General features: G+C 31.6%; 1 protein-coding gene and 1 long non-coding RNA gene across 2 annotated transcripts; one reads left to right on the plus strand and one right to left on the minus strand.

Annotated features, from left to right (window-relative positions):
• Positions 1 to 5,622: 5,622 nt before the first annotated feature.
• Positions 5,623 to 7,522, minus strand: LOC127151716 (uncharacterized). The gene is made up of 4 exons (XR_007824853.1): positions 6,817 to 7,522; positions 6,642 to 6,718; positions 6,505 to 6,568; positions 5,623 to 5,896 (listed from the first exon to the last, which is right to left on the minus strand). It is a non-coding gene; the product is annotated as an uncharacterized LOC127151716 (long non-coding RNA).
• Positions 7,523 to 9,458: 1,936 nt separating this feature from the next.
• LOC103490491 (protein LIGHT-DEPENDENT SHORT HYPOCOTYLS 10-like) lies at positions 9,459 to 14,020 on the plus strand. The gene is made up of 2 exons (XM_008450014.3): positions 9,459 to 10,329; positions 13,804 to 14,020. The coding sequence occupies exon 1, from the start codon at positions 9,647 to 9,649 to the stop codon at positions 10,256 to 10,258; it is 612 nt and encodes a 203-aa protein (XP_008448236.2). The 5' UTR covers positions 9,459 to 9,646; the 3' UTR covers positions 10,259 to 10,329; positions 13,804 to 14,020.
• The last annotated feature ends 8,994 nt before the right edge of the window (positions 14,021 to 23,014 follow it).

The following is a 23,014-nucleotide window of genomic DNA, read 5'->3' on the forward strand; positions in this document are numbered from 1 at the left end:
GTTCGTGAAACTTGATGAATCTGTTGGTAGCGATATCGTATTTGGTGATGCCACAAAAATTTCAGTTAAAGGAAAAGGTAAAAGTTTGATCAATTTGAAGAATGGGAAGCATGAGTTTATCTCTAATGTTTATGATGTGCCTAATATGAAGAACAACATTTTGAGTTTGGGGAAACCTCTTAGAGAAAGGTTATAATATTTTGATGAAGGATTATAGTCTTTTGATAAGAGATAATCATGACAAAATGATTTCTAAAGTGCAAATGACGGAAAATAGAATGTTTTTATTAAACATTCAAACTGATGTTGCTAAATGTTTAAAGTCATGTTTGAAAGATCCCAATTGGATTTGACATTTGAGATTTGAGCATTTGAACTTTGATGGCTTGAGATTATTAGCTAGGAAGAACATGGTGAAAGGGTTGTCATATGTCAAATATCCAGATCAACTTTGTGAAGGTTGTCTTCATGGCAAACAATCAAGGAAGAGTTTTCCACAAGAATCATCTTCGAGAGCAAGGAGACCATTGGAGTTAGTTTACACTGATCTTTGTGGACCGATCAAACCAAGTTCTTTTGGTAAGAATAATTATTTCTTATTATTTATTGATAATTTCAGCCGAAAAACTTAGGTTTACTTTGTCAAGGAGAAATCAGAAGTATTTGGCATGTTCAAGAGATTTAAAGCTCTTGTTGAAAAAGAATGTGGTTATTACATTAAAGCTTTGAGATCAGACAAGGGAGGTGAATTCACTTCAAATGAATTCAAAACTTTTTGCGCAGAAAATAGAATTCATCGACCTATGACAATTTCATTTACTCCTCAACAAAATGGTGTTGTTGAAAGGAAGAACCGAACAATACTTAACATGGCTCGAAGCATGTTGAAGTGCAAGAAGATGCCAAAAGAATTTTGGGCACAAGCTGTTGAGTGTGCAGCGTACTTGTCAAATTGTTCCCCTACTAGAAGCTTATGGAACAAAACTCCTCAACAAGCATGGACAGGAAGAAATCCATCTATTGGTCATTTGAGAGTATTCAGATGCATGGCTTATGCGCATATACCTAATCAAAAGCGTAGTAAACTTGATGATAAAAGTGAGAAATATGTTTTTGTTGGCTATGATGCAAGCTCAAAATACTACAAGCTTTATAATCCTGTTACAAAGAAGACGATCGTAAGCAGAGACGTTGTGTTTGAGGAAGAAGCATCATGGAATTGAGATGACGAACAAGAAGATTACAAATTTTTGCTTTTTCCTGACGATCATGATGAGCATAGTGACATTGCTTCTCCACCAACACCACCAACATCACCAATCACTCCACAACAAAGCACATCTTCATCATATGCAAGTTCAAGTGAAGGACCTCGTGGCATGAAAAGCTTAGGAGACATATGATAAAACTGAAGAGTTAAGTCAAAGTTTTAATAACTTTACTCTTTTTTGTTTATTTGGTGATAGTGAACCTTTGAATTTTGAAGAAGCTTCACAAAATGACAAATGGAAGATTGCTATGGATGAAGAGATAAAAGCCATAAAAAAGAATGATATGTGGGAACTTTCTACTCTTCTAAATGGAAAGAAAGCAGTAGGTGTCAAATGGGTGTTCAAGATAAAAAGAAATGAATAGGAAGAAGTGGAGAGATACAAAGCAAGATTAGTTGCAAAAGGATATTCTCAAAGAAAAGGCATTGATTATGATGAACTATTTGCTCTCATTGCTCGTTTGGAAAACATAAGGTTGTTAATTGCTCTTGTTGCTCAAAATAATTGGAAGATCTTTCAGATGGATGTCAAATCGATATTTTTGAATGGATATCTAGAAGAAGAAGTCTACTTAGAACAACCTCCTGGTTATTATGTGAAAGGCCAAGAGGATAAAGTTCTAAAATTGAAGAAGGCATTATACAGATTGAAACAAGCACAAAGAATGTGGAATAGCAGAATCAACAAATATTTCCTTGATAATGGGTATTTGAGGTGTCCTTATGAACATTCTCTTTATATTAAGTTTAATGGTCATTGAGATATGTTGGTGGTTTGTTTGTACGTGGATGACTTAATTTTTACAGGAAATTGTGCAAGTATGTTTGAAGATCTCAAGAAGACAATGACCCAAGAATTTGAAATGACAGATATAAGGCTAATGTCATATTATCTTGGCATTGAAGGTGAAGCAGTCAGAGGAAGGGATTTTCATCTCTCAAGAACGATATACTAGAGAAATTCTAGAGAAATTCTAGAGAAGTTCAATATGATCAATTCTAAGCCTGTCACACCTCCAATTGAAATTGAGACCAAACTGTCCAAACATGAAGAAAGAGATGATGTTGATCCTTCATATTTCAAAAGTTTGGTTGGGAGTTTGAGATATTTGACTTGCACACGACCAGATATTCTTTTCAACGTTGGATTGGTGAGTCGATTTATGGAATCTCCTACAACTACTCATCTGAAAGTGGCAAAGAGAATTCTTTGTTACCTCAAGGGTACACTTGACTATGGGTTGCTTTATTCTTCACCTAAAGAATTCAAGCTTGAAGGCTATTATGATAGTGATTGGACTGGAGATACTAATGATCGAAGAGCACTAGTGGATATGTTTTCTTCATTAGCAATACTGCATTTACATGAGTTCTAAGAAGCAACCTATTGTGACATTATCCACTTGTGAGGCAGAATACGTTGCTGCAGCTTCATGTGTTTGTCATGCAGTTTGGTTAAGAAATTTGTTAAAGACAATTTTGCAAGATGATCCAACTGTGATCCATGTAGTCAATAAGTCAACAATTGTTTTAGCAAAGAATCATGTGTTCCATGATCGTAGCAAACACATTGATACAAGATTTCACTTCATCACAGATTGCATTTCAAGGAAGGAGGTTCAAGTTGAATATGTGAAGACTGAAGATCAAATTGCAAATATTTTCACGAAGCCACTCAAAGTTAATGTTTTAACAACTTAAGAACTTTTATTGGAGTTTTTTTTCTTTAAAAAAACATGTTTAAGGGAGGATGTTGAAAATTAAACATGTTTTAAATAAATAAGTTATATGTGAGTTAATTTATGTAAGTTAGAGAAGGATGTGAGTTAAAAATATTAGAGTTAATTTAGTAAGAGTTTCACCTTAGTTAAATGTAGATTTTAATTTGTTGTATCTAATTGTGATATGAATTATTTTCATGACAATCCTATAAATAGGATTGAAATGTTATAATTTAAATCATCCGAGTGTAAGTTGAATACACACAAGTCTTTCAAAAAGTTTTTGTTTTCTATCAAATATTCTATTTGGTGATTATTTATTTGGGGTGTTCATCAAACGCTTCCAACAATTCTACGTCTCTAATGCTTAATTAAACATAGGAAGAAGGAATTTGACGAAAACTCAAATTGATTCTTACTCAAACCTTGACTTTGGTCAAGATCGACCTTCTAATACTTTGATGAATGAGATATGTTCTGACTTATTTGGATTAGAAAAAGAGAACAGTTTGAATCAAAAGTTCAAATGGACCTTCTTGACCTTGACCAAATGGATGCCATAAAGAAATGGGACACAAAGCTGAGCTAAGCTAAGTCAAAAGTCCAAATGCATAATAGAAGTGGCACACAAAGCTAAGCTCTCACCAAATGCATCAAACTGCACAGTAACTGGATAACACAGCCCCAACAAATCAAAGCTCTAATTTTATTTTGTTTATTCAAATATTTATTTTATAAAGAAAGAAAAAATAGAAAAACAAAGTTCCTTTCTCCTTGATCGGTTAGTAACTGGGGTCCATCCTTAATCATACTTTCTTGACTCCCTAGAGAAATGAAATCATTTAAACTTCTTTACTTTTTCTTTTTAATGATAAATTGGTTAATGGGATTGGATCACCTTTTTTCCCTATTAATTTTTTAAAATAGCACATTAATTTTGTAATGATATAGATCGATTATAATCATCAATTTTTGTTTCTCATTTGTTATATACTAATAATCGATTATATAATTCACAAAATTTTTAAAACTATTATATTATTAATAGACATATATAGATAGAATCAACTTAGTAATTCAGCTATAGTTTATATTTTAAAAATAGCAAAGCTTAATCAGTTAATTTGTACTCAATTTATTTTAACTTTTTGTATGTATTTGTTAGGAAGTCTACTTTGTGATCATGAAATCTTTTTTTTTTTTTTCTCTTTCTATTCATCTTTTGTTGAAATTTCTTGAATCTATAGGATGTTTAGATTCTTCAAATGACCAAATTAAATACAGAGTACATTGAAACCTATTATCCATACATAATATATTAAATTATTTATGACTTATTTATAATTGTGATCCTATGATTTAAAGAAAGCAATATATATAAAAACTCTCTATCCCCTAAAAACTTTATTATTCTGTATTCCGTAACACTTCAATTCTTTCAAAATAACTTTTGCTGTCTTTAAACTATGATGTGTTTTTATGTTTACTTATCTCATAAGTCATCGTCTCTGATTCATACAAAATTTCCAATATTTGATGCCAGTGCCACCTTCATGTCTTTTATCCAAATGAAGTGATAAGAGTGGATGCATGAGTGTGTATTCATTCTCAATATTCTAAAAATAAATCTTAAACTGACTACTTTTGATAGGTGTGTATATATATTTAGTACCATGCTCATAAGTATATATATACCACTATATTATTATCTATAAATAATGAAACTTCTTTTCTCTCTTGAGAGTCTCTAAAGCATTCAAAATATCCATTTTGGTTAAAGTTATATTGTCTTGATTCAAAAAAAAAATATGAAAAAGAATGAAAATATTTTATATTTGAATATTGTTGATCTTAGCCGCACTCAATTCTCAAATGTAAATTTAAAAACTTATTCTCTCCCTTTTGTATCCATGTTCGTGTATACAAATCAATTATTATCATAAAAATTAATGAAAAATAACACAAAATTCTCTTCTTTTTTCTTTGGAATTAAATTGGAAAAACCGCTTCTAAAATATGATGATAGTTTACAATTACACTTTCAAACTTTCAATAATAAGAATTGGCCCTCAACTTCTTGAAGTGTTAAAATTAGATCTTGAAACTCATAATAATATTACAAATTAAATCCACAAATAATAAAAATTGAAACCTCAAAGGTCAATACAAAAAGTAGGAGAATACAACAATAGCCTGAGAATGACCTTCTAGTTTAGAGTTATAGTAGGATACATCGTAGTTGCCAAAAAACCAAATTTAGTACACCACACAGCCAAATATATAATGTCTTCTCAGAGATAGTTACTAGTTTTCTTAATTCCTCGTAATGTCCTTCTATTTCTTTCTAACTAGATGTACCAAAATGAGAGGCAGCTAGCCATAATATATATTGCTCCAGAAAATTAAATTTTAGCTTTAGAGTTCATTTTGAGTTCTTTAAATGATCGATGAGTGTGTTTAACGAATGTTGGAAAATCATATCAACGTATAACCTATAAAACGTAGTTAAAAGGAACTTAAAATAAATTATACTTGAATAATTAACATATTATTATGGTAGAGTTAGGTAGAAGTGTAACGACCCAACTCCTTATACTGAATCGAAGTCATCACTAAATATAGAACAAGTGGTTTAAGTCATAAAATTTAGTAAAACGCCTAAGGTTTGAGAAATTTTATTTATGAAAATCCAAACAAGGTAGTTATGCAAAAATGAAATGCGTTCTAAAGTCCTACTCGGGCCCTATCTACATAAAAGATGGTAAATAATGAAGAATACTCAAACTCAGGTACTAAAGTAAAAAAAAAAAAAAACAAGAATAAGCGGAAGCAGAAGTCCCTATGGCTCGCCACGGTCACTTCGGGTCGCTCGCCAGCTTGCCTTTGCCCTTGCCTCGTCCTCTACCTGAAAACATGACATGAAGAGAGTGAGTATAAAATACTCAGTAAGGGACCCACTACTAGTCCCACTAGGTGCCTGTTAACTTCCTGTCAGAGTCCTGTAACTGGTACCCAATCTCTGGCACGTTCCCGAACACGTGCAACATGCGCTCCCGTAGGAACGTAACTCTGATCTTCGGTGCCCCGGGGGACACCTAGGACAATCGGGATGCGAGGACCCCGTCGAGTCACTCGAGTCATATCTATATCCATACTAGACTGGTGTCCCGTCGGACCGCACAATCCTAAATAGGTGGTGATCCCGAAGGACACCCATGCAGGTACGACTCTAACAGGTTAAGCTAACAGGTACCCTAATCGCAGTATACATACACATGGCGTCATCATATAACATAACAGATAAATCATCATTACACTCTCCATCTCGACACCCGTCGTACAGCCATAACAGTTCTCGTCATCACAACAACATGCTATAATATAATCATATCATCATTTGCATCATACTATCATTGATTTCATGCATCGTACAGTCTAGTCCTCAGCATGCACATTTGAAGGTGTACGTGATCTCATAATTCTAAACGTGGAGCTAGTAGTAGAATCTCTTACCTGGAGATTTACTTGACGAGTCCTAACCGCGAGGCAGTATGCTTTCCAAGCGACGAGGTCCTAACTGTTTAATACGCCAAAATTCGTAATTAGGTCACCAACGACTAACGGTTCAAGACTCATTTGAAATGACTTACCCTAGAAAGAGGTTGCAGTGCTCGAGCCCCTACTGAAGAAATCCTACGCTGCAGCAGTTACTTGGTCCAAGACGTCCCTTAAGGAAAATAATTTAATTTAGTTCCAAATTAAATTATTTAGTGCCCAAAACCATTGAATCTTACTGGGTAATGCCAAAATAATTAATTTATTTACCAAAATTGGATGGGAGGAGCCAAATTAGGCTTGGCGGCTCGGCTGGAAAAAGGGCAGGGACCGGCTCGGCTTGGAGGTTGAAGATCGGCTCGGCTCGCGGCGCAGACAGGCGCGGCTCGGCTTGGTACAGCGGCTACGCACGTGCGGCTCGCACGCGGGCGCTGCTCGGCTCGCGGGTGCACGCGGCTCGGGTTCCGGGTCGGACGCACGCAGCGCGGGCAGGGCCTCGGGTTACGGAGCGGGCTTCGGCCGGGTCGGGTCCTCACGCGACGAGGCGCTGGTTTTCAGATCCGGGTGGCGCGACGGCTGCGGGTGGTCCGGCTACACCACGGCTTCGCTCGGCGACGGCTGCAGACGGACGCTCGGCTGCGCTGCGTCGGATCGAAGCAGCGCGACGCGGCTGGCTGACGGATCGGCTGCGGATCGCAAAGGGTGACGCGGCTCGGCTTCGGGCGACGGCTGCGAGAGACGGCTGCTCCGACGGACGCTCGGTGTGCGCGGATCGGCTTGGACGATTCTTCCGACGCGGCTGGAAGCTCGGCGACGGCTCGGTTTTGACTGCAGACTCGGCTGCGCTGCTGAACAGAGAGGGGAAGGCTTGGCGGCTCGGGTTCGCGGCGGCGGCGGCGTGCGGCGGCTAGGGTTTGATTAATAATAATTTTTTTTCTCCCTTTTTCTCTTTTCTTTTCCCCTCTTTCTTTCTTTGATTTTTTTTTCTCTTCTTCTTTACGCACGAGTCCCAAGGCTTTTTATAAGACAATAACTCTTTTCTTTTCCTTTTAAATAACCCAAACCAACCATCTCCTCTCTCTCTCCAAATCTCACCAAAATCAACCAACCTCCTTTCAATTAGCAATAACTCACTAAATAAATTCTAAATACTAAAACTGGTAAAATAATAGAAAATACTTAATAATAAAAAAAGTGAAAAATCCCGACTTTAATAAACCGGAAACTTCAAAATGATAAGGTTCTCCCAATAAATTTGTATTTTCCAAGACCATACATAAATATTAATTGTAAGATGAACAAAAACGAGTTTGTTGGGGCGTTACAAGAAGTGAAATATGAGATATTTGATTACCTAGTTATGGAATTATTTTAGATGACATAGAAGCGAAGAATTGGAGGGCTAATGAGAGTTGTGATGTGGATCAAAGGGCTAAGATTGGAGGATGGATGTAGATGAAATTAAAATGGGTGGGACATTCATCTCAATATATAATAATTAATATCACTTTTTGAGTACTACGTGCATTCCCTCCTTTCAAATTATGCCACTTAAAGAATTCAATCCAAAAATCAACTCAAACCCCACAATCTCTCTCTCTTGTTTTTTCTTTTCTTTTTCCTTTTCTCTTATCCTCTTTCTCTAAATTTGAATTATTTTATGTTTTAAGGATTCTTCTTCAAAATTGTCTTTTTAACCCTAAGTATATTCGTATAATATAATGTCTTATAGCCATATATGCTACTCTGTTTGAGTTCTTATTACTCTATCTATTACTATATATTTATATTGATAGATATAAATATGTTTGCATTTTGAATCATTAATACTTTTTTGTTTTCTAGAAAAGACGAATGTTAAGGTAAATATTATTTTGATGATCAAAACAACAAATGAGATAGAAAAGGTTTGAACAATATCTCTTATCTAAAGAGATTAAATCTTATATTTTCGATTGTCCTTGAATTGTGCTCACTTTTAGGTAGGTAAGTAACAAAATCCTTTTTGTGAGAGAATTATATTAATAAATCCAACTATTGACTAATATAACATTTTGAAGGCACAAATTCTCAGTGTGTTAAAAAGGTGGGTAGCTAGGGTTTTGTACAATATAACATTATATATTCATTCCCATATCCAGGTTGATAAAGACAGCTCAAATAGAAAACATAGGATCTTAATTTACGTCTATTTAGACTCCAAATGGATCTACTTTACTCTAATTCCCCACATGTATAATATATAGTATTATTTAATGTGATTCAACCTTTATAACCACATAAATTTACAATGATCCAATTAATTAACCAAGTGATCTCTGATTAACTAAGCCACTAATTCCAAAGTGAATGTAACTAATTACCATATTAATACAATAATTACCCAAATCAAATTAAAATACAAAACCATAAGGTCTGATACCTTTCTTGTAACCCCTCTTCATCCTATTGTCAAGTTCAAGAGGAAACGTATTGCTCATTCTCAATGCCATTTTAGTTTTTCATTTAGTTTTATTTTTTAAATTGTTATTTGCTATGAAATTGACAAGTTGACTTAACACATATACGTGGTTCACTAAATAATGTTAGCCATAAATAATTTAATATACTAAATACGAATTTTGAATAGTACGTTGCTCTTGAACCCCACCAAGGCACATCACAATTAGACTTTGGCTTGCAAATGGATTAATGAAACCTGGTACTTGATTGTGTGTAGCACCCGATAATAAATTAAATGCATTTCAAACTTACCCTATGTGAAAATAATAATTACTAAAAAGGAAAAAAGAAAAAAGAAAGAAAGAAAAAGATGGAGAAAGAAAGCAAAGTAATATGGCCCATAACATGTCTTCTCAATATAACCCATGATTTGATTTATTTTATTTTATTTTTGCTATCTTCCTCTTCCAAAAACTCTACCTTTAGTCCTATTCCTTTCACCTCTCTTTCTCTCTTTTTCTCTACTTTCAATCATAATTATTGTTTTTTATTTTAAAAATTTTCTTCCTCTTTTATAATGATCATCAACTGATCATCAACCTATATTATTATTCAACCAAAAAGAAGAGGAAAAATAAGAAACAAGAAGAAGAAGAATATGTCCGGTGAAGGAGTGGTAGGAGATCGCTCCAGCAAAGAATATGGAGAAGGATCGTCGAACTCACCACCAACGGCGGCTACAACCCCAAGTCGTTACGAGTCACAAAAACGGCGAGATTGGAACACGTTTGGGCAATACTTGAAGAATCAAAGGCCGCCAGTGGCACTATCTCAATGCAACTTCAACCATGTATTGGAGTTTTTAAGGTACTTGGATCAATTTGGGAAGACAAAAGTTCATGTACAAGGTTGTATGTTTTACGGTCAGCCAGAACCACCTGCCCCTTGTACCTGCCCGTTAAAACAAGCTTGGGGTAGCCTTGATGCTTTAATAGGGAGATTAAGGGCGGCTTATGAAGAAAACGGTGGTTCCCCTGAAACTAATCCTTTTGCAAGTGCTTCTATAAGGGTTTATTTAAGAGAAGTTAGAGAATGTCAAGCTAAAGCAAGAGGAATTCCTTATAAGAAGAAGAAGAAGAAGAAGAGCAATAAACAACAACAACCAACAAATAATAATAATACCAATAATCTTCTTATTGATGATTCTACTACTACTAATAATATTTCCTCTTCTTCTTCTTCCTCCATTATGCACTTCTCAACTCCTTGAACAACTTCATCACTACTTCAATTTTATGATATCTTCATCAATTTCTTCCCCATCATCACATCGATATTATGGTAATTTTCTTACCTGATCTCTCTTTAATTATTTGTTTTTTATTTATTTCCTATGATGGAATGATTCTATTTCGATATATGGAAATTTTCATTGATGGTTGATTAGGAAGAATAAATTGTTATTCGAGTTTTTTATGTTTTTATTTTCTAAATTTAGATTTGTATGAGTTATACACTATGTGTTTTATCAAATTTTATTATGCGGTGTGTTTATCTTTCTAATTTAATAGGGTAGAAGTATTTAAACTACAAAGCTCATAATTACACTCATTAATAGTACATCATATATCGGTTGAGTTATATATGTTCATTTTTTTTATAATAACTCAACAAGGCTAGATTTCATTCTTAATTTTTCTATAAAAACATGTGATAGTGGGATATTGTTTTTCTCTACCAAAGCTTTGCTTTTGTATAATGCACATGACATATAATACTAATAATACATCATTTGATCTTGTGGTAGTGTTTTTTTTTTTTTTTTTCATTGAATGATTTTGTATTATAAGTATTGATTAATTTAATTATGGTGATCACCATTCGTAGAATTATTTGAGAGAATAATCATATAAAAGTATAATAAATCGTGCAACAATACTTGTTTGAACATCGTACAGATTCCTAATGTGTTTTCAGTGAATTATTTAGACAACAAATTGCAGTTTTAAATTTGTGATTTCTATAGAGTTCTTTTGAGATTCTTTCTATGTAGATAGTGCACTGACTAATGGTCATGTCAGATATATGTAATTCACTTTTCTTTTATTTTTCTTTTTTTTTTTTAAATCATATCAAATTCATATAAATAAAATTATGTGCTTTTCTTTAATAAAGAAGTGGGGTTAGGAATTTTTTTAAAAAACCAGAGGGAAATTGTTTTATCATTTAACTGAATTTTATTAGTTAAATTCGGTCCAAACCGAGTCGTAATTGATATTTTGTTTTATAATCATTTAGGACTCCATTTTTTCCTAATATATATATTTTCATCTTTTTTTTAAGAGAATGTTTGATTTCATAATCAAATTTTGATACAAAAAGTTTTTCAAAACTATTTCAAAATATTTTTTTAAAAAAAAAGACAATTAGCTTAAAGTTTAAAAATATTTGCAGAAAGAGGTAAGGAAAAATAAAGAAATTCACAAGTTGAAATCATCTTCACAATTTTAAATTTTAAAACATCAACCCAAGTTTTAACTTTTTTCCTTGTTATCTTTAAATTTTGAAACTTAAATTTATAACCCTACTTCCACTTTTATATATATATATATATATATATATATATATATATATATATATATATATATATATATTGTCCTCTTGGAATACTTAAAAAAAAATTAAAAAATATTTTTTAATTCTCAACTAATAATTCAAATTTAAAAGAGTATTTGTAACAGTTAAACGAGCACATTTTTCAAATGCTAGAGGTGATACTTAAAATTTTGTTCATGGTAAACTCATACTCGATTTTTTTATAAATTGAGTACTTTTGTTCTAAGAAGTAAATAGTTTGGTTCTTTTTTATTTTTAAAAATTCCAAAAGTTAATTTGAAGGGTTTTGTTTTAACATGCTTTTTAGGTTAACCCCTTTGTTAATTTTCTCTTCGTTTTCCCTCCCCTCCCATCTGATCAATTATGATTATTTTATTAATTACACCAATTATCAACCACACCTCATCATTCTCTATAGAATCTCTCGAGTATTGTCCACGAAGAGATAGACCCATTTGGTCTTTAAAAAAGATATCAGTTTGCTTTTCAATTTTATTTAGATCTTCTAATTATTTTTCTAAACAATAAACTTCAATTCTCTAACAAGCTTTAATAATTATCTCAACGCGATTGACATGTATTTTATTCTAAATATACGAAAATATTTAATCTTCTATTTCTATAACTATTGTGTTACCTAGATAAAACATCTAACTTTTCTTTTAAGTAGATTTGGTGGTTCGTCTGAAGTTGGATTTTGGTGGGATGGTAAGTTTTTTTATTTTCCCATTTCATCAAACATATGATATGTTTTTATGTCTCAAAATTTATACATAAAAATATATTTTCCCTATTTGGGGAGAGATCAGTTAAGTAAAAAGCCTTGTACTTTGTGCTTCCCATTTTACTTCATTCATATGTTTAATTTCAACGCAAATATGTCTTTCCTTTGTACAACTTTGCCCTAAACTCGCACATGTTCTAGTCGGCCTACCTCATAGGGAAGTCCAAAATTATTATTGTTTTTTTTCCTCTTATTATTATTATATTTCAAATTGATTTTTTTTCTGTCTTTTTAACTATCTATTTCTGGTAAAGAAAAATAAACCCTTGAATAGAGTGATCAAAATTAAAATTTTATTTATTTGTTCTTCCCAAATGCTTGTTTTTAGCTACCCTTATATATATTATTTCTTCACTTTCTACACGTGCAATTTCCTTTTTATAATTGCATATATATATATATATATATATATATATATATATTTATAATTTATATGTATATTATGTATGTATTTTTGGGGTTTGTGAATTACATTACATATATATATTCCATTGGAAAAACTTTTCACAAGACATTCTTGGCTGTCTCTCCTTCTTGGCTTCAATTTCCAAGGATGCCATATGTCTCTAAGTATATTAATTAAATATATGGATTGGGAATTTTTCAAGTGAACTATTTTGACCTTTCTTTTTTTTCTCTCTCCCACTAGTTTCTAACCCTATTTTTGCAAAATGTTTTTAGGGAGAGAGGACAAAAACTTCTATTAAGCAGCATTATTTTATATTAATTAGTAGAGATATCTTTGGATGACTCAAATTTTTCTAATGGGTAATTTGAGAAGTTATTGGTGTGAGTTTAAAAATGAGAAGAAGCTAGAATAGAAGTAATTAATTGCATTTCGGAAGGATGGAACCATTTAGGGTTTTCTTTTTATGTATGTTGTATATATATTTGTATATATTGGAATTGTTTATATATTGAACTTTCATTGTATGATTATTTTGGTAAACTCTATTACAGAGAGTGGAATTTTGATAAGTTGTAATTTGAATCGAACACGCACTATAATTTGAACTGTAGTTTGACATTTATTTTGGATTATTTGTTTTAAAAAAGTTCTCAACTATATATGGTTGTTCAACTTTCTCCACTAAAAATTTAGTGGTAATATGTCTTATCTTATGAATATTCTACCATTTATAAAATTTCTTTAGTATAATAATTGTGGAATGTGAAGTTTGTCTTTTAAAAAAAGAAGTTGATATATACTTAAACTATTAAGATATGTTAGGTCAATATATTAAGTCTAGTTTGAAACACTTTCACATTGACATTTGATTATGAAATAACTATTTTTGAAATTTCCTTATTCAACGTCAAATTATTGTTCGTTTTGTTTTCGTGTAATTTGTTTTTGCATTCTAACTCTATGAACAATCTATGAACAAAATTTAATTTTCAATATTTGAATGCAGGACAAAACATTTGGAGCAAAAGAACCAAAGAGAACTTAATGAAATATATTCAAAAGCAGAAATGTATTGAAAAGGTTGACTTTGAAGTTGTTTTTCCCCTTTCCCCCTTCCTTTTTTTGTTTTTCTTCCTCTCTGCAATATCACATTTGGGAAATCTATATATTAAGTTTGTGTACACAACTGCTACATACAGCCATATGCATGTCCCCTTATTACATTTGTTGCTTCTCTCTTCTTTTTTTCTTTTTCCTAAGATTTTATTATATATTTCATGAGTTCCGATGTCATATTGTTAAAGTATTGATATTATAGTTAAGTTTATCGTTAGTTATTAGCCTGTGCTTTTGAATTCATTGATAATTTAACATGATATATCAAATGTAAAGTTTCTATATATATCAAAGTTTCTATATGTTGCGGCCAACAAATTTCTAAGGGCTGATCATTTGGTTTTATTCCGCTCTTATATTTGTTTCCCAATTTTTACTTTTCTTATTTTTATTGAATAAAAAAGATAACTAAATGTCCGTTTCATTCACTAATAATGAATTTTTCCAAATGTATTAGGGTTGTTTATTTACGTTTTTTATTAGGGTCCATTTAGATTAACTTTACAGAAAAATGTTTTTCAAGAAATTCATTACTGTTTAAACTCATTTTTGTGAAGATTGTTTAAAATACATTTAGAAAACTATTTTGAGTACCTTCTAAACACTCCTATTTCTTTTCAAAATAACCTACTTTTTATAATATACATTTTAAAATGTAATTCAAATAGACCATAAAGCTCATTTTGGTATGTTTACGTTTGTTGTTTCTTTTCTATACACATATATATACACTTTCGGTTTTAAAAAGACAAAAAAAAATGAAAAATGAAAAAATGAAAAAAGCAAGGTTGCGTTTTGTAACTCTAATCCTTGTTATATGTTGCACTTTTTATGTTTACACCTATAACATTGGCTATATATGTGTGGTTAAAGCTTTTGACATTTGCTCTTGAGTTTTTCTAGGATTAATTTTAGAGGTTGTGACTTAGGAGGCGTTTGGGGCAAATAATGATTTATAATAGTCTAAGTATTATAATAGTTTGAGGGTTATAATGATTTGCGTTAATGTTTTGTAGACCTATTATAAAATTAGGACTAATAACCTATTGAATTACATTTTTCATATGTAATTACTTTCCATAGTAAGTTTTTTAAAAAATATATAACTATATTAATTTTGAGAAGAAAAAAGTGTACAAATATATACCTAACCAGGAATTTTAAAAATTTTATTAATTTTGTGAAGTAACAATTTGAAAGAAACAAAATATAACCTAATATGACGAATATGAAACAATATATTAATTTTGAAAAAACAAAAAATATTATTAAAAATGTGAATTAATTTTGTAAAACTATAGTTCTCTTTTTCAGTTCTCTCTTTTCTCCTTTCTGTTTTGGAAATAAAAAATGTTTGTGATATCTCTATCTCTTCTGTTTTGGAAAAAAGGATTCTTCTCGACTCTCTTTTTCGTTCTTCTATTTTTCACTATTATATCCAAATTGCAATAATTCCTTTTGGTAATTCTTTCTTTGTTTTGAATTTCAAACTAGAAGTTGGAAACAAAATTAATTTAAAATTTTAGTTTACAATCCGAAAGTTTTGAAATACTAAACTGCCTGAGGCATTTTTTAAAACTAATTTTTCCTAATTTATTTCTTCTAACAAACCTCGTTCTTAATTCATTTTTTGCAATGTACATTTTTTCTATTTATTATTTCTAACTTATTATTATTTTTGTATAAATTTTGCATCACTATCTTATATTTCCTAGAATGTCTTTTCCTAAGTTAATTTTGCATAGTTCTTATTCTTTAGAAAAACTTTGAAATGAAATTCATAAGTTAATTTTCCAAAGTGGTTTACATCCAACAAACTAATGCAAATAACAATAATATATTCATAAGAAAATTATACCAATATATTCAATGAAAAAAAAAACAAAAAACCTAAGTCCACATACAAGGTTCGGGTACAACAACAATTGTTTGTTTGAGAACTTACTAATTATTACAATATAGTCAAATTAAGAGCATTGAAACATAGAAAATAAATTAAGCAATACATAGTAACCGTATTACCTCACAAAAATGAGTTTTGAAAAGGAGATCCTGAAAAGATGAAAAACAAAGAGTTAATTTAGATGAATCCAAGTGGGAAAAAAAAATTGAAATGAGATACCAATTCCATAGCCAAAATGGACCCATAGAATAGAATGAAACAGCGAAGGACCAACATAAGAGACAGGAAGTAAAGAAAGTAGGGGAATATGGGAGCCTCAGAGGATTGAAATTCGTTCAATCATTCAAATTTGAATTTCACGTAGGAGAAAAAAATTTTAAAGCTACAATGAAACAAAAATCAGTAACAAACAACCTAGACAGCAGCAAAAAATAAATAAATTGAGATCCAATGCAACGAAAACAGTAACAAACAACATGGAAATTAAGCAACAAATTTTTTGTTTAAATATGCAATGCAACGAAAGCAGTAACAAACAACATGGAGAGGAACAATTTTTTTAAAGATGCGATGCAATGAAAGTAGTAACAAACAGATCGCAGGACAACAACAAAGCTTTTGGAAGACATTAACTCGAAATGGAAAAAGAATTAAACATGGACATAATGAACGGTTTTAGAAAGATGAACTTAATATGAAATTGAAATGAATTGGCATGCACTACTAACAAAATTGGATTATTGAATGTTAATACAATATCAAGTAAACCTATACTTGATGTTTTAAAAAGTGTCAAGTAAAAACCGTCAAGTATAGTCGCATTACTTGACACTAAAAAATCGTCATGTATTCCATTTTTTGACGTCATTTTGTGTCAAGTAGGATATCACACTTGACGCTTTTTACGTATCAAGTAAAATAATATACTTGACGCTTTTTACGTGTCAAGTAAGATATTGTGTTTGACGGTTTTTTGCATGTCAAGTAAAGTAGCACACTTACGCTTTTTACACGCCAAGTAAGATAGTATACTTGCCACTATTTACATGTCAAGTAAGATAGTATACATGACTCTTTTTACACATCAAGTAAAATTGTATATTTGACATTATTTACTCGTTAAGTAAAATAGTATATTTGATTCATTTTACATGTAAAGTAAGATAGTATACTTGAAATGTATTTAATGTCATGTATACTATTTATTGATATATTAAATATACTAAATTTTTCATTTTTTGTTTCCTGCATTACGTATAATCGTTTCAATAAGACATATCAATCAACAAAATAAACTCTCCAACCAGTAGTTATACAACAAAAAAAGGATAAATAGTTTAGTGTAATAAGAAAATCAACAATAGTTTCATTCTTCTCAACAATATGTCATAAAAGATTACACAATTCCAATTCAATATAGCCAACTGTACTAAAATTTCCTATATGTGGCCTATGCTAAAATTTACAATAATAATAGTTATCTTAAATAACCAAAAACATGTATGGTATACCAAAACTAAAGTCTATCCCCTTACATCTTTTTCCTCGAATATATATCAATTTAGAAACAAATCTATTAACCTTGAATGCAGTTTCAAAATCATCACATGGGACAGTCTCACACTTATATGTGAATGAAGAATGGAAAACATACCAAAGAAATTGAATGAAAAATGGGATATCATATTTATAATAAAAGGATGAGAGTAATTAATGATGCACTACTAATGAACATTATACACAGTAGACAACCAAAAAATTTTAACAAAGAAGGGATATGACATGCATAGTAGACATCCTAAAACTCAGAAGCATAGAAGGAAATGACAATCGAAGGAGTACATCAAACCTACTACGATAGTGTAGGTTTTTAATAACATAATGGATAGAATAGTTTTAAAAGATGCAAAAAAATCTTGTCCGACCTCATATAACTGTCACGTCCTATCCCAAAAGTCACTCTACGCAAGTCTCTTTGCGAGATGACACACATAACGCCTAGTAAACAAAAATAAATGCAACCAACAAGCTTACATGGGGATTTGAACGATCGTGTACCAAAAAATCTTAAAAAAACTCATTTAGATTTCGGTACCTAAATCTAAATGATGAAATCTAAACAATCATGTACCAAATAATAGCAAAACCTAAACGATCGTATAATGAAATTAAACAATCGTGTATAGAGAATCTTGAGAAAAACCATTTAGATTTTGCTATCCAAGTCTAAATGATCAAATCTAAATGATTGTGTACTAAACAATAGTCAAAATCTAAATGATAGTGTAACCAAATTAAGCGATAGTGTACAAGAGAATTTTTTTAAAAAAATCGTTTAAATTTGACTATCCAAATTTAAACAATCAAACCTAAACGATCGTATACCAAACAATAGCTAAATCTAAATGATCGTATACCAAATATATTACTTGTGTTATTGACAACGTAGTTAACAACACATTTTTTGTATTTTCCATTGAGAGTCTGTAGGCTTTTTCTATTTTCGAAATTGTTCCAAACAATGTAAATATTTTGTCGATTTTTTATATTTTTAAAAAGATCCTTTCAAATTTTTTTTATCCATAACAATTCTGCTAGGATCATATATATAAATCTCATTTTCTCTCCTAATTAATTCCATCAACTTTCTCTACCAATCAACATTAACCTCGTCGACTCATTTGTTTTTTTTTTTTTTTTTTTTTTGAAAAGGCATCAACTCACTTTTATCTAATTATAATTCTAACTTATAATTAACACCATTACTTTTCACCACTAACCAAATTTCTTAATTAAATATAAATGTTCATATATATATTCTTAATTAATTTCAATTTCATTGCATCCAATTAAACTTCAAATTAAAACAAATCAACGCCAAGTAATAATTCAATCTTAAATAAAATTAAGACAACTAGATTAGAAATTATAGAAAGCTACTAAACCAAGAAAGATGACAATAAACGGACAGAAATCGGGCCGAAGAAGATAAAATGGGCTTAAGAAAATGGTTGATTTGACTCGAAATTAAAATAGCCCGCTTGGCCTTGGGCAAGGCCGATATGGAGCCCAATATATCGTGCATCTTATACACAATTGGTCTCACATTGGTCTCAAGAATAAGCGTTGACTTGGCCTAAAGCCAATTCTCAGTCCGTTTCATCTCTACCTCATCAAAGGCCTAGCCTACCAAGTTACGCCTTACCCACGCAATGTTGCACCGAAAAGAAAGGGGTTTTTAAGGGGTATTATTATAATCAAAATTACCCCTTAATTATTTTTCTTTTGATAATTTTGTTTAAAAATAAATTATTCCTTAAGTATATGTGTCACGTAATTTATAATATATATCCATATTTACAGTTAGTCAAGTATCTATACTAAATTGTTTCTTTCGTTTTGCATTGTTTTTCATATATTCCACGTAATTTAATAATTTTGGATATATATTATGTGATGTGCACATAATGAGTAAAGGCGTTGAGTGAACGGCCTAAGCAATGGGAAATGAACTAGAAAAATTTTCTAAAGGACGTTGGTGAAAGGAATCTTAGGTGTAAGCGCTAGATGTTGGTGAAGAGTGAATCTCAGGTCTATGCAGCTTGATGTTAGTAAAACGAATCTCAGGTCTAAGCGAGAGAATGGTTCATGTTCTTGGTGGAAAGGAATAAGTAAAGGCTAATGTAAGATTTATATGTTTTATGAAATGAGGCATTGAGATCTTGTTTATAAAAATGAAAATGAATTTATTGATTGAATTGTATTCCCCAAAAGGTTTTCAAAATTATCACTCACCAAGTATTTGACTTATTGTTCAAAATTATCACTCACCGAGTAGGTTTGGTAGGTTTCACGCCCCGTCCCATAGCCACTCCATGTGTCCATGTGGAGGGGTGACCGCTTAGACACTCAACGCATATATGTTCGTGAGATAACATGTTGAACGCCTAGTAAGTAGAATAACACAACAACAATTATTTTAAACACGTACTAAGGACTTATTTAACATTGTGGTAAAACTTTGATTTGAAAAGTTTGGAGTAACAAACACTTCATTAGAATTTAACAAAGGTTACATATAAGATCAATATAAAGAAAGTATCCACAAAATAAAAATATATAAGTTGTTTTCCAAAACAACATTTCCTCTACTCACCTAACTTTATATGTCAGGTGATGAGATTAAGGATTACTAACAAGATGATGCAACGTGATTATGACACAGCAATGATCAAGATGGCAAGTCAAATGTTGGATGTCCTTCTTTACCTAGGGGAATAAACAAAACATTTAAAGAGGGTTTTTCGCTAATACATTTAATAAATAGATTCTCACCATAACGCATTACAAAGTTCTTTTCACAACCACACGATATAAATAAGTATGTGTTTCAATAGAAATATGAGTTCAAATCAGAAGATCATTTCGTTGCTTTAGGCGATTTACACATTCAAATCTCATGGGCAAGTATTTGTAAATCTCATAGAAACCATTTTCTTTCAAAATCATTTCATCATAATTCGTATTGCATAAGAAGATAGTTTCACATAACGCATTTTATATAACATAACGCAAAATCACCTCACATACCAAATTTCATCTTTTGTACCCTACTTAGCTTAAGTGTTAACACACTCTCATCGCCAAGTTGCGGTTGTATAGATTAATCTCAACGCATTTTTCAAATTACGACCATCAATTTCATCACGCATAATGCGTCTTTCAATGCCAAATCACAAAGCAAGCGAAGGACATCTTATACTTGATCACAAAGTAAGTATAAGGCATCTCAAACCAAATCATAAAGCAAGTATGAGGTATCCTATTCTAGATCACATAGCAAGAATAGGGCATCCCACACCAAATCACAAAGTGTGAGGTATCTCTTCGCATAAGATACCAAAAATCATTTCGCAACAGCCATTCAAATTCATATTCATATCTGATTCATTTGTAAGCCAAATCTATTTAAGAATTTAAGAAACATAATAGAAATTATTGAACTCAAGAATTCAAGAGAGAAATATATAAGGATTCATAATGGAAATTCATTTATTTCACAAACATTTCAAAGAAATCCACTCACAATCAAGTAACCTCCTCATTGAGCTCTTAGCTAAAAGCCTTGCAAATTCTTGTTGAATTATGAACTCGTGGTAACTTCCAAAATCTTTTTGAAATCCTTCAACTCTCTTAAATAAACACAAGGTAAAAATAACTTGAAGAAAACCCCTCACATTCTGATGAAGTTTTCCATGTCAGAATTGTTACTTATACTCGGTGGTGAAGGTCATCCAATATCAAAATGCCACGTGACTTATCATGCCCACCCCGCATGTGTCCTTAAACTCACTAATGCGATATGCGATGCGACTTGAGCAGCCATGACTCCTCAAGTGAAACACCAGAATACTCACCTAAATCCTTAAATTTAAACTCAAACTATTAAGTGAATGTGATGCAAATACACAACATAATCTAAATGAAATACATCAACTTCAAGACATGACTGATAAAAAAAATCAATTCTTATTACTTGAACCAAGCATTATATAATTTCAATTGTATTCTTAATACAAGAATTAAACAATTAGACTTAAACGCCTTGTCTAGCTCCCACAAAGCTGAGATGCAGTCCTTTTTGTACAAGACTTTACATACATAATGATTTCCTATTTATAGAAAAATATAAAGTAAAAGGATTTTCATCACTTGCACTGCGTAGCAACTCATTTTATATTTCCTTAATTGACCTTAATGCCTGTTTACCTGGAAAAGAAGAACTTAAAGTGTAAGTCAAATACTTAGTGAGTGATACTTTTATAAAACATTTGGCATACAAAGTGTTTAATATTTTTTATCAAATAGGCATCAACACCATATTTCAATAAATCATAAACACACATTACTTCTCCACATTCCTTTCGCCAAAAACATGAACCACTCTCACACATAGACTACTGTGATATTCTTTTCATCAACAGCATCCTTTCTAGAATTCCTTGGTTCATTTTCCCGTTGCTCAAACCACTAAACTCAATACGCTCCTTTTACACATTGTCCAACTTCATTCCACCATGTCGCCTTTTCTTACATGGTTGCCTTTACTCTTTATGTGTACATAATAGTTACCTTCATTGATAAGGATAAGACTAATGGATAAGACTAATGGTTTACACACAAACATTACATACATACATTTAACGCGCATAAAACCTTTACAGCATAACACAAGACTTTCTTTAGAAATCCTTTTCTTTATAAACATTAATGTGTAAACAATCATTACAAACAGCAGGAAACTTAAAACAAAGCTTTATAGTCTTAAAACAATTTGGAAAGTTACTCACAACGCCAAGTTCACAACGCTAAGTTTTTTTCTTCATAACGCCTAGCTTCGGGTCTCTTCTTCTTGCCTAGTACTTCTTCTTTCAGCATAGTAACTCTTAGGAATTTTAGCTTAATCCCCCTCTCTACTGGTCTTTCTCTCTTATTTATACGTATCCCAAATTGATTTAGTCATCCTTAAATTCTCATAAGCTTGTCAACTCCTACTTAAAGTACTTCACGTATGAGCCTAAGAACTTTTTCAAACCATGCTTAGTTTAAACTCTTACATGTGGCCCATTAAGTATAATTAGAAAATTTTTCAGACTTTTCCTAACTCTCAACGCCTAATCTTTAGCTGACGTAGAACCCCAAACCACCTACCTAGTCTTTCTCACCTTTTCCTTCACCTCGCATCGCCTTAACTCGACGCCAAGCATCAAAACGCCTAAAACCTCACAAGTTCTTTCTTCAAAATCCTTTACTTAACCATTTATTTCACAAAATGTCCCTTCTATTTCAGGCACGGGTCTCACATGACTTTTTCCACCTCCTTATCCTAAACGAAGTGAGCGATAAGGTCACAGAAGAATGTTGATCATATGACGTCAACTACTTCACGGTGAAGGAAGCTCACAACACCTCTCATCTCAATGCATAGCTATTTCTGATCGCATAGCTAAAACGCCTTACTCAGCTTGCATCGCAATACTTAACGTTGCCAAATCTCATCGCGTACAGTCTTAACGCAGCCAATTCCTGTAATGTGCAGTCAGAACACAGTTTTAAGACGCTATCAAAGACTCACAGTGGGTGTTTACCCAGTCCAGGTAAGGACCAAATATAAATTTTTTAAAAATATAATAAAAGT

The sequence above is a fragment of the Cucumis melo genome, chromosome 11 (assembly GCF_025177605.1).
Source record: "Cucumis melo cultivar AY chromosome 11, USDA_Cmelo_AY_1.0, whole genome shotgun sequence".
NCBI lineage: Eukaryota > Viridiplantae > Streptophyta > Magnoliopsida > Cucurbitales > Cucurbitaceae > Cucumis > Cucumis melo.

Bases quoted from the DNA above. Each gene is read 5' to 3' on its own strand.
- LOC103490491 (XM_008450014.3), top strand. From the start codon at position 9,647: ATGTCCGGTGAAGGAGTGGTAGGAGATCGCTCCAGCAAAGAATATGGA.